This window comes from Malaya genurostris, chromosome 2, assembly GCF_030247185.1.
Source record: "Malaya genurostris strain Urasoe2022 chromosome 2, Malgen_1.1, whole genome shotgun sequence".
In the NCBI taxonomy this organism is placed as follows: Eukaryota; Metazoa; Arthropoda; class Insecta; order Diptera; family Culicidae; genus Malaya; species Malaya genurostris.
In genome coordinates, this window is record NC_080571.1 from 265,320,293 (window position 1) to 265,333,417 (window position 13,125).

At 36.1% G+C, this 13,125-nt stretch overlaps 1 protein-coding gene across 1 annotated transcript in view; it reads left to right on the plus strand.

The window, feature by feature from the left end:
• Positions 1–13,125, plus strand: part of LOC131429858 (mucin-5AC) — a 209,220-nt gene that overhangs the window by 49,660 nt on the left and 146,435 nt on the right. The window contains exon 2 of the mRNA XM_058594270.1: positions 10,856–11,667. Coding sequence (XP_058450253.1) covers positions 11,575–11,667 — 93 coding nt within the window. The 5' untranslated portion in view covers positions 10,856–11,574. The remainder of the gene's footprint in view (positions 1–10,855; positions 11,668–13,125) is intronic.

The window sequence follows — 13,125 nt, forward strand, 5'->3', positions numbered from 1 at the left end:
GTCTCTGAGGTAACATTTTGCGCGGTTTTCATTGCATAGTTGCATTCGCGTGTCATTTTTCCAATCCGTTTTCCTGGTAGATACTGATCGAATTTCAAACTAGCTCAAGACGGCTTTGCGGCTCAACAAGACTAAAACAAATCATTGCCATCATGCGGAAGAGTGACAAAAAATGAACAATTTCGTTATATGCGTGAAAATACTACAATATTAATTATAAGAGAATTTTGGCTGTAAATTGAATGACTAAATTAAGGGGTGGGTAGGGTCTAACACTTTTGAAAAATCATTAATTATTTTTTTATATTTTCCTGTAGTAAAACATTTCAAGAACATTCTGTTAAATTTCCATGCCTATTGGAACAAAACTCCAGCAGTTATTGTCCTTTATCTATGGTTATCTCATTTTACGAAGAAGCAAGAGCTCGGCGCACAGGCCCAAGATTTCTACTTCGATTGACTTCAAAACTTGACAAAACAATAAATTGTTTCCTTCGATTTTATAGACAAAAAACTTTAGACGCATTTTTCTCGAAAGCAGGCTTTGAAAGTCCGTGTCCATCGTCATTCAAAAACTTAAAAATCATAATTTTTAAGAAGCGTCCTTAAAAATACCTCTTAACCGACTTATTTCTCAATATTTTTCCACGAAAAAACTACAAAATGTTCTTCGAATGATGCTTTTTATCATGCAAAACATTGGAGTTTATTTTGTTGAACGATAGTTCTGGAAGATATTTGCAAAAATGATGATTTTTATCATCGTTTAGACCCTAGCCCCCCCCCATTAACTGTCTTAAACAAGAGTCAAGACACACAAATGTGTTCCCTCATATCAATTGAAAATACTCATGGTTTATAACGGTAGTGCCTGTTTTCCTAGCGAAAAAAACAACGTGTCATTGAAAATGTTCCATATTTCTGTGTGTCGGTTTTGTACGATACGCTTTGTGCGATGATTCGCTCAGTTCATGCCGTTGAAATTTTGCGCGCCTTATTTTGGCACTGACTTGATGCTAATGCTGTTCATGCCAAACATTTTAGCAATTTCAATTTCGAGATATTCATGCTACTGAAAATTAGATCATAAATTGTTATAACATATTTTCGATTATATGCAGAGAGAATTATGTTGCTGCGTTGAATACAACAATATTCACTATTAAGTTGTACCCATTATTGTACAAATAGAATTTTGAAAAGGTGCCCCATAGTAAAATATGTTGTATTCTCGCCAAAATGAAGTTCTTCTCATGGTGCTTCTCAGAGTGATGTGTTATATGTGGACTTATTTATTATGTAAAAAAATATTTGGTTTGGCAATATGCAGCTGTGGTCTAGGAAACCAAAACTTCATCATTTCCGCAATGCTAACCAAGAAAATATACCGTGAAGAATGCCTAGAAAAGTGATTGCTGCCATTCCTATGCAACTATGACGCTTTTTCGCCTTTGTGGCATGATTTGGCATATTGTCATCATACCAAATATGTTTTGGAAAGGTACAAAGTGAATGAAGTCAATGCTGTACCGAAAAAGGCGAATGCACCTAACTTACCTATCGAGTGATATTTGACTTTCGTGAAGAGAGAACTTTTTCAATATAAACAACAAGCAACAACTATAGAAAAATTTCGAAAATTTGGCTTCGGCTTGAGTAAACTTAAAAGCTTGTAGTTTCATCTTGCAACCTTATTAAGTAACTGTAATTAGTTTTAGGAGCACTAATAATGCACAATAAAATACATAAAAACTGCATCTTGGATTGATCTAACAGCAAATTAGTTTAATGGTTTATTATCATTATGGCCAGATTTAGTTGCGAACAAACCTTCTATTTGCATTAGTGGCTATCGAATTGACACCAAATGCGACTTCCGTCGTACGCTTTCTATAGCCGACATATTCAATTATTACTGATTACTACAGTTGATGTAGCAAATATTTAATGTATTTGATATATTTTAATGTGCTGAAACATTCAAGTTTACACACCTGATTGAAAGGCGAAGAACGTTTGACACATATTCAAATCATTCCTGTAAATTTCATTTGTGAATTTGTGTCACCAGTAATTTTTTTTTGTTTGATGAAGTTGTTGTGTGATGGTCAAACAATCCGACTGTGGCTATTTCAGATCCGAGTACCCGGTTCCGTAAGCACCGGAAATTTTTGTCAATAACCCCAAAACAGAACTCACTTTGTTTTCTTGACGAGGGCTTGACCAAACTTTATAGATAGATTGAGTTCATACGAAAGAATCCTATGAGTACTTAGTAAATATTTATTGATTCCATTTCTTTGGACTAAATGTTTACCCGCTTAACCGCTTAACCGTTATATGAAGATTCACGGTCATAAAACTAATTTGATATACTTTCTTTTTACGAAGCCCAGTAGCTCAATATAAACTGCTAATGCACTGATAAGTCGAAGTCGAAATCTTGTTCACTTCGTACAAACTGGTTGACGTAATCCTTAATGAATCGCATTCTTTACAACACTGTTCTAATTTATATGATATCTTTTATACAATTTCACTTAACGGCAGCGGAGACGACTGCTTTTGCTTTTCTCAACAATTGCTGTTTGTCCTTTAATTGTGAATTGCATCTTAGGCAGAAAACATAAGCGAAACGAAATATGCTTCATTGGTAATAAATTTATAGCAAAATGCAATTTTCGTAATGAAGTCTGACTTGAGGCTGGATCTCGCATGTAGGTAAGACAATAAAATTTTTGAAATGTATCTACGAGACTCAGATTCAATCTAATTCTGAGACTATCTGTTGTTTAGCTAGCTTAAAAGTTCAAACATATTTGATGACATGAATATCTGTTCGAACTGGCTTACTTTGAGTGTCAACATTATTCTCTTAATTAGCTCGGTGATGCTCAAAATTAAAAAGCATTCAAAGGCCCGATGAAACCCTACAAATTGCTCCCACAAACAAATGTTTGACTTTTTTATCCTTTAACGTTTCCAACTCGAAACGCAATATTGCTGACGGAATGGAAAGGGGATCATAATGTGGCTGCTGCCGGGAAAGAAAATAAAAACGTTCAAAACCTCCAACAAAAATTCTAACAGGCGAAGCAACTTTTCAGCAGCACACCGCATATTAACCACAAAATTAAATTCTCCTACCAGTTTTCGGTAGCACGTCAGTTCCAGGATACCCTTCACAATAACATAAAGGAAAATTGTAAAATTTGCAAATTTTTTTTTTGCCTCGGAAAAGGCTACAGGCAAAGCGAAAAGAAGCAAACATTCCCTGTGGCAGGTAAATTGAAGTTTGATTGCTTCCGACCGTGCAATTTTATTGTGTGACCATATTGGCAAAGTTGCTGGTAAAGTGGAAATGGTTCGGATTGGGGTTGTTAGGCGGAACCCTACCATAGTCAAGTTGCTTTCATTTTTTTCCGGTGGTTTCGATTTAGGGTGATTCGACGCAATGGGGTGCCAATTAGGATTCGAACCGGTAACAAAAACCAAAGGCATTCAGGCATTTGCATTCGTTGCAGAAAGTTTCAAATAATAAGACATTGAGAAACGAATATATGGAATCTCGATATGAAAAAAGTAGACTAATTTATCGAGATCCTCACCGACCGCCCGGATGAACTCGGAGTGTGTTCGCTTAATTTAGACATCTGGCGGTGCTTTCCTCCCGCATCTTGGGTCAAAATGGAAATTGTCTGATTGCTATTATTACTGCAACAGCTCCAAGATCCAAATTTGAAATTCCGATTCGAAACGAAAGTAAAATTGGTCCGACAAGCACTGGTAAGTAAAAATCAGTAATTGGATGCGAAAATGTAGTTTATTGCTCAGCTTCAAACAGTGCTGATGTGAAAGCAAGAAGAAGTGTCAGCAACCAAACCAAGTGGCCGGAGATTCAATGAAACCGAAATCTTTCCCAAAACAGATGGCTTAGAAGATTGCACCATGATTCGGTAAAATATTTGGACCGAAGTTTATTCATAACGCTGAAATAAGAGCGAAAGAGGAAAATTTTGATGGAACGAAGTAACAGTTGATGGAAGAAAATGTTCGCAATGTTTGGTTTTGTGGGAGCTAGTTTGAAAAAAAAGAAGGCATATTTGCCTCTGACGTATACAAGCATCAACATTGGCATACATTGAAGTTTTTTGCAAATAGGTTTGTGAATGATCTACGCCATCTAAAAACTACCTGGAATGCAGGACTTTAGAATAACACAGTTCATTAACGAATTTAACCTTCACGCTCCATACTCGTGATTCACTGAAGTCCTTGTATGACTGAGAACATTTCTGAAACAGATCAGAATATAAAAGTAAGCAGTATGTAGTTCCATGACTATGAGCAACATTGAAAAATTATACGTAAGCTGTTGATTGCTCGTGTAGATCTAAAGATCAATTTTCACTGAAGTTCTTGGACTGCTGAGAACACACCTGGAAGAGCTATAAATAGACAAGTTAACAATGTGTAGCTCTAAAAATGTGAATCGGAACAAAAAATAAACATAACCCTTTGTAGTTCTTGCTGTGGCACAGTGTAGTCCCTCAGTAACATATACTAAGTGGTTCTTGGATCTTGCAATATCTCTTATGGATTTACATAGTCTCAGAATATACTCAGATAGACGTAGTTAGATTTTTTTGTTGTTAACACTAAGTTCTCTTTTTACACGGAGGTTACGTACCGTGTTAAAAAATTCGGTTAAAATAAAACCGTGTTGTAATTGCGGAAACCGTGCAGAAAAAAACCGCGTGGAAAATTTGACGTAATAATTCCAAAAACTATAGATTTGAGTATTTGTTTGTTTTGGTTTTGATAAAATGTAACAGTTTTTTCACAATCAAAACGGAAATTTGAAAACCCGCCTGAGATTACGAGAAGGTCTAGTCATACTTGATAAAACAAATTGGATGCCAAATTAAAATTAGAACACTTATGAAACAAGTTGCACGATAAACAAATTAATCTAAATGGTTCATGCCTTCTGTTTAATGAATTCGGGTTTCAAAAGAACGATAATACGTACAATTTAGAACGTTCGACTAAAGAAGTGCTGATAATACCACCCATAAACACTTTCACTGCAAATAGAGCTTGAGAATGAGTTCTTTTCAATTCCTAAGTTGCGATAAACAATAACGATCTTAATAGTCATTTTCAACTAAACTGAGTGGGAAGACATGGGTATTGGATGAAGATCTATGCACGCAGATACAGATTAAAAGGGGAAAAATTCATAGAGATGAATGAAATGCTGAAATCGAATGGAATTGAAAAAACAAATTTTTTTATGCGAAAACCCCGACTTAGGGCGTTTACTGAGGGTCCAGAGTATTTCTACAGTTTTAAAAGGTTTTCCAGAAAAAAAAAACACAAAATTATGAGAATGTTATATAATATTTTTTTTCGCTTGATGTATCAAAGATCAAAGGATTTGTTGTATAGGAATTTTTGTCAGTCGATATGGGAAAGGTACGTGATGATGTGCGAAGCACATTAGCACGTATGTTATTGTGAGCACCTGTTAATGTTTACCACTATTTACTTGTTTATTGAGATTTTGCACTATTAACTTCGTTCGGCTACATTTCATTTTCCCTGTTAATTTCATAGGAATACGACAGACGTAAATATAAAATCTGTCATTAGAATATAAGCTTTTTATTTATTTCTAGTACAATCACGTTTTTCTTGGTTTAGTAACAGTTTTTCGACCCAAACCCCCCTATTAGAACCAAAACACGACCATTTTGTGACTTTCATATAGTAATATAATAATTGTAATCGTTCAAATATGAATATTGTAGAGCATGGTTTTGAATTTCCGTAGACGTGTTTACGATCTTAAACAAAGTAATATTTTTGCCTTTCTCATATAGAAAGGTTAAGCTATCACTTGAAAAACAGACTAGTAAAAATTGGTCCGAAGGGCAAGTGTCATATACCATTCGACTCAGTTCATCGAGCTGAGCAATGTCTGTGTTTGTATGTTTGTGTGTATGTGTCTAATAATCTCACTAGGTTTTCTCGGAGATGGCTGAACCAATTTTGACAAACTTCAATTCAAATGAAAGGTCTTAGGGTCCCACGCGGAATTCTTGGATTTCATCCGGATCCGACTTTCCGTTTCGAAATTATAAGATAAAGTATGTTCAATATTGTACACCGTCACTTAAACCGGCGAAACAAAAAACGTAAAAAAATTTCTAAACTGGTCTCAAAACTACACAAATCGATAGTCATTATCAGTAGGCAACTAAACAAACCGATTCCGGCTATCCTGGTTCCCGGTCTCCGGTTCCGGAAGCACTGGAAATAGTGGTCATATATTCCAGAATTTTGAATAGAATACCATTACATTTGAGTAAGGCATCATTACACCACTAGGTGGATTGAAACAGTTTTTTTTTGTAACACGTCAAAAAGCTTAGGAGCGCATTAATCGCCACCTCTCCCCTATGAGGCTTTCTCAATCTAATTCACATTGGTGAATGATATTTTTCTCAAGTTGCCCTTTGTTTTGGCCGTTTTTGATGGAATCAAGGAAAACTAAAAGTGCGTTTATCTGCAGCACCAAAATCCCTAAATGACTACATCATTATTATTATTTTTCTTGAAAATTATGATAAAAAACAATATTTTATTCAAACTAAAATTTGATCCTTTAAGTTTCACGAATTTGATTCTTTCCTCCACGAATTTTCGAACATTTGATCGAACGCTCTTCATCAAGTTCTGGACAAGTGTTGCATCGCATTTTTTGGGCGCTTGAGGCCAATTTTTTTTAACTCTTGCATGTTCCCAGCTGCCTTGTCTTCTTGAAGGCCCTCTTCACGATTGCCCAGTAACGTTCGATGGGTCGAAGCTGAGGGCAATTTGGTGGATTGATATTTTGTTCAACAAAATTCATACCCTTTTCCGCAAGCCAATTGAGAGTGGTTTTGGCATAGTGAGCCGACGCTAAATCCGGCCAAAACAGTTGAGGTGTACTATGCTTCTTATATAAAGGCAGCAATCTCTTCTGGAGACACTCAGATCGATAGATTTCTGTATTTATAGTTCCGGTAGTGTAAAAAATGGTTGACTTCAAACCACAGGAACATATTGCTTGTCATGCCAGTACCTTTCGACCGAATTTCTCCACTTGAACCGTCCTGTCCGCATCGCTCACATCCTCCCCAACAACGACAGTAAAGTATTGTGGACCTGGAAGGGTTTATGAGTCTTCCTTTACATATGTCTCATCGTCCATCAAAACGCATGCATCCGGACACTGCAAAAGACGAGACCACACAAACAAGTAAACAATTTCCTGGCCCTTGTTACTGCTCGCTTCCTCTGTTCTACACTTTGTTTCGAGGTTTTCTGCTTCTTGTAGGTCTTCAGGTGCTTTCGCCTCTTGATATGCTGGATCATTCCGACACTCGTTCCTGCTTTTTTGGCCAAATCACGTATTGACATTGATTTGTTCTTCATGATTAAAGATACCACTTTCTGGTCCAGTTTCGGGTTGGAAGAACCGGGTTTTCTGCCTCTTCCTGGTAGCTCATCCAAAGAATAGTGTTCCCCAAACTTATTAATGATGATTTTAACACTGACATGATTAGTTCCAAACCGCTTCGTCAATTTTCGCAAAGTAATACCCTTCTCACTTAACCATGTGTCCAGTACATTAATTTTCACTTCCTTTTCAATACGCGACATTTTGAAAACGCAGAATTTCAACCACACAAACAAGTAAACAAACGAAAGCTGACAGCCAAACGCACAGCATGCTGTGATCTGAGCGTAAAAAACCATCACAAACATATGCGTACAACACAAATGTATGTGGATAGCTTATTTTCGATACACTCTTAAGGTTTCGTTCTTTCGGCGTCGAGATTTATTGTAATCTTGAAAAAAATTTTTTTTTCAAAAAATTGACTTTCTGGGACTTAGAAAACATCTTAAATTCAAAGTCCCAGAAAGTCGATTTGAAATTTTTTTTTTTTTTTGATGACATCAATCTTGACGTTTCAAGCAATTCTAAGACGTTTGACATAAAAAAAAATTTTAATTCGGAAATCTGATGTACTCCGCCCTATGGTAATTTTTCAAAATCGAACATTTTCAAATCTTAACCGCCGGGTAGCATTCCTTATCTATGTCCGATTTAGCTCAAAATTTGCATGGGGACTTTTTTCGAGGTGCTTAAACTTTTGAACAATAGCGCTTAACGAAATTTGAGGTGATCCCAAAATATTGGCACCCTTATATACATTAGAGCGATACAAAACAACGTGTTTTGTAGGTTACGTCACTTATACCATTATATCTCCGGAACCAAAAGTCACAGCTATTTGATCTTCAAACTTGATCAATGGCCTAACAGTAGCTTTCAAACGAGTATAAGTTTGTTATAGTCGGTTCAACCATCTCTGAGAAAATTGAGCGCAATAAAATATCTTCGAAAAGTGCACACACACAGACATTTTCCGATCTCGTCGAACTGAGTCGAATGGTATATAACACTGTGGGTCTCCGAGGCTCCGCTCAAAAGTCGGGTTTTCCAGCAATTCTAATACCTTTCCGTAGAGAAAGGCAAAAACTCAATTCCAGTTCCAGTACTAATAATTCAGTTCTGTATTGAAGCCATTGCGAGACGTTGGCAGAGCTAGTTTCAAAGAGGATCGATTGCGTCATCCTGCTGCTGGTCGTTTGCATTGGAGCAAAATATAACGAAAAGTGGATAACAATGGGGAACATTATACAAAGTCAGCCCTTATAATGGCTCCAAATGTTATCTAAAAAACTATAAAGATTGCTCTTTGCAATTCGGAAATTAAAACCATCAGTGTAGTGCAAATCTAGGATAATTTGATCAGTTTTGTCCAATTTTCGCAGTGATAAATTCTCAACAGTGTTTAAGGCCATCGTCCAAGTACCATGCGCGCGGGTGGTTTTAGGAAATTTTCGATGGAAATTTCGAAAAATTTGCCAAAACAAAAAACATACAGACCTTTGAAATACTTTTATCTATCTACAGGGTGAAAATGGCTGGAAAATTCGGAGGACTTTCCGAGTCTTATCAAAAATAGCTCTGAAAAATAAGTGTTTTTGTGATCTTTTACAATTATCTGGAAAAATAATGTGATGATATAATTTTTTTTTCAAATAAACCTTTAATGGATACAACGATTACATTCGGACTTATTTTTGGAAAACCTTTTCACGCTTTTCATAGAAAATCCACGAATTTCAAAAATTTCCACGGAATCGGTTATATGAAATTCGTTGATTTTCCATGAAAAGCGTGAAAAGGTTTTCCAAAAATGTTTCCGAATGTGATCCTTGTTGTCAGCATAAGTTTTTTTTGAAAAAAAATTCATTGCATCGAATTGTTTTTTCAAATAATTGTGAAAAATTACAAAAAAAGCTCATTTTTTCAGTACTATTTTTGATAAGACTCGGAAAATCATCCGAATTTTCCAGCCATTTTCACCCTGTAGATTGATAAAAGTATTTCAACTGTCTGTATGTTTTTGGTTTTGTCAAATTTTTCAAAATTTCCATCGAAAATTTCGTAAAACCACCCGCGCGCATGGTACTTGGACGATGCCCTAAAATAGTTTATACTCAAACAGCGTTTACTATTATCGAGAATCACACAATTTGGCTCTTCTGAACTCCGGTAATCAATCTCGTACAGTATTTCTTGACTCTCATTTGTTTCGCGTGAATTAATGTTGTGGTAGAAAATATTCGTCGCCAATAAGCCAATCTCTAGTAGAAATACACCGATTCAATTCAGGAAGCAGTGAAAGTTGCGAAATTTAACTAATAAGAACGATTATCATTTTTATTCGTATGTAAGTCTTCCGGCTATGTCTGTGACATTATTCACCCGCATTTTCAAACCGCTCAATATTTGCGAAGATTACTAAACCGGTTTTATCAAGCTTAGGCTCGTCTCTATGCTATTACTGACTCATTGATCAGATTTGAGGATCAAATAGCTGTCAGTGCTGATTCCGGTTATGTAAAGGTATAAATGACGTAAACGACCGAACTTATTACCACTCAATTTTCTCGAATGTGGATTATTCAACAAGAGTAGACTCGGATTTATATTGAGTTATAGATCAATCTTAAAAATCATATGACTGACAGTTCAAGTTTGAGAGATATAATCGTACAAGTGATGTAACCGATAAATCCATTTTTTGTTCTACTCGCACAATTATTTCAGAAATAAATAATCAAGTTCAAATAGCAGCAATACGCTGTTACATTTGGTTTTGTTACTTAAACATGCTTTTGTGAACTACCCGAATCAATTTGAATGAATTTTTATGAAGAATAACCCATTCGTTTCAGAAAAAATTGATGAAAATGTTTTAATGCAACTGTGTCATTGGCAAGAGAAAGGCATTATCACACCACTAGTTGGGTTAAGAACAGTTCTAGCAGTTTTCAATCATTATATTTTGAATAAGAATTAATTCAAAGAAAACTTTGTGGAAGAAAAAAATTTAATGATTATGAAGAAAAAGATATAATTTCTTTAAATTACACTAGTTTAATTAAAAACAAAAGAAAACCATTAGTACTTTGTTTAATATAACTGTATATTTTTCACGAGGTTCACTTTAAATTTTTACTAATATTGGCAATAATGGGTTCAAAATAGTTTGTTTTTCATTCTGGCAAGCAATCAGTTCAACACATTTCACAATCGACTTAGGTTTTAGTATATACAAATAAAAATTATTTATATTTGGTTTATATCCCCCACAGAAACGCCTATCGTTTCTCGAAGCACCATTCGATTACTACTGAGTTTAATACAATTAATTTTCACTTTCAGCTCTCGCGAGCGCCCCGTGAATGAGGCTAAAAAGCGAAAACAGCCTTCATTATACCGGCGCTGCCACTGCTGCTGCTATATGCCCTCTTAGCCAAAGCATCGAGAAGATCATTGCCGTTATTTGCCCCGGCACCAGATCGCAACTCTCTAATGATAGAGTAGGCGGCGAGTTCCGGCGAGGAGTGTAAACGTGTCAACAGTCCAAAACTGTGTGGCGGCGGTGCGCTACAGCAGGAAAAAGTGAAAAACCGACCGAATAATCCTACCGCCGAACGAATATGCTGGCCCGCGTCGGTGACCCGGTAAAGTGCACTAAAATTGGTTCGATTGGCCAGTGAAAGTGAAGTGGCGAATGATTATACCGTTTGTTTCAAGTCCTGGGAATGAAGCACAATGTTTGCGCGAAAGATTTTGTTTGTTCCACCGAAATCGGGCAACCAAAGTGATGAGTGATATTTGTTTTGCGACAGCTGGTTCTCGTGTCTAGAATAGTGAATGGCACAGGCCAGAAAGTAGCAAAAAAAAAGAAACAACATCATAATTCATCCTGCAAAGCATCACACTGCTGTGTGATCCATTCGTCACTGACGCTAGCTGCTTCTTTTTTGGACTATCGTTAGCCGCACACTCTGCTGCGAGGTCCGGAAGAGAAATTAAATCCTTCTCATCTATCCCGGAGCGGCTGACTGCAGCAACTGCGCATACCGAAGGCTATCAACATGGAATCTATCTACGGCACCAACAAGAAATATCTGCAAAGTCTGACAGCGGGAAGTGACTTTTATAGATGTCCCAGCACGATTAGACCGATGGTGAGTTAAACAGCAAATAATGCATATCATTTATATATTTCATCACCGGGTTGGTGTGAGTTTTTACTACAATAAAAGGAATATTTTTTAGATATGTGTATCCTTTTATGATTCTTATCATTTTTTTTATTGGATCGGAATAATCCTTCTGAAATTTTATGCAACGTGAACTATTTTATAGGAACTTCTAGAAGTTTGATTTTAGATTCAAACCCGAACAGCAAGCAGTATAAGTCAATCAATTTTCATTACATATGTTAATATGTCTACTCTCGTTAATAGTTAAAATAACGAAATTTTCTAACATTTATGAAAAAGAGAAACAGTTGAGATATAACTAAATTAGGACGTGTTGATCGAGAAGCCTGAGTACGTAGTTTTTTTTTCATAAATACGTTTATTTCATAGGCAATATACATAAGTTTTTCTTCGCCGTGGCATCTACAATACATAGTACTTTAAACCTAATACATTTCGAATATCCTATTAGTATGTTGGTATTCATTAGTTAATCTAAACACTGTTTTTATCAAGCGAGTTGCTATTATAAATTACATTAAATGAAATACATTTATTTTGAACATGATCTTATAAATATTTCAGGTTTGTTTGTATCAGTTCATCACTTTTATTAAATATAAGATAGCTGGCTATTGGTTGAACTCATGGAAGAGAAAACAATCTAACATAAAATAAAATTTAAATTGGAACTCCAATGGACTTAATGAAATAATAAAGAAGTTTCATGTAAGGAACGTCACGACAAGCAAGAATGTCGCGAACTGGGACATTGGATAGTCTACCTTGGGTACGCAAGGAATTTATTAGTTGAGATCTGACATCACGATACTCCACGCATGTCCAAACAACATGGTCAATATCGCGGTAACCTTCGCCACAAGCACAATGATTAGTCTCGGAAAGTCCAATTCGAAGAAGATGTGCATCTAACGTGTAGTGATTGGACATGAGTCTGGACATCACACGAATGAAATCTCTACTCACATCCAATCCCCTGAACCATGCCTTTGTCGATATTTTAGGAATAATTGAGTGCATCCACCGACCCAGATCATCTTTATCCCAAGAAGCTTGCCAGCTGGCAAGTGTTCTTTGGCGAGACGCGCTATAGAATTCATTGAAAGCAATTGGTCTCTCATAAATTTCACCCTCAATAGCACCACGTTTGGCTAAAATATCGGCTCTTTCATTGCCTGGAATGGAGCAATGAGCCGGGACCCAAACTATTGTGATTTGATAATTATTATTCAATATGACGTTCAGGCACTGTTTTATTTTGCCCAAGAAAAAAGGTTCATTTTTGCCAGCAGCCTTTGAGCGAATGGCTTCAATTGCACTCAGACTATCTGTGAAAAGAAAATAATGGTTTGGAGATAATGTGACGATTATACTCAAACTATAATGAACTGCTGCTAACTCTGCTATATAAACAGATGC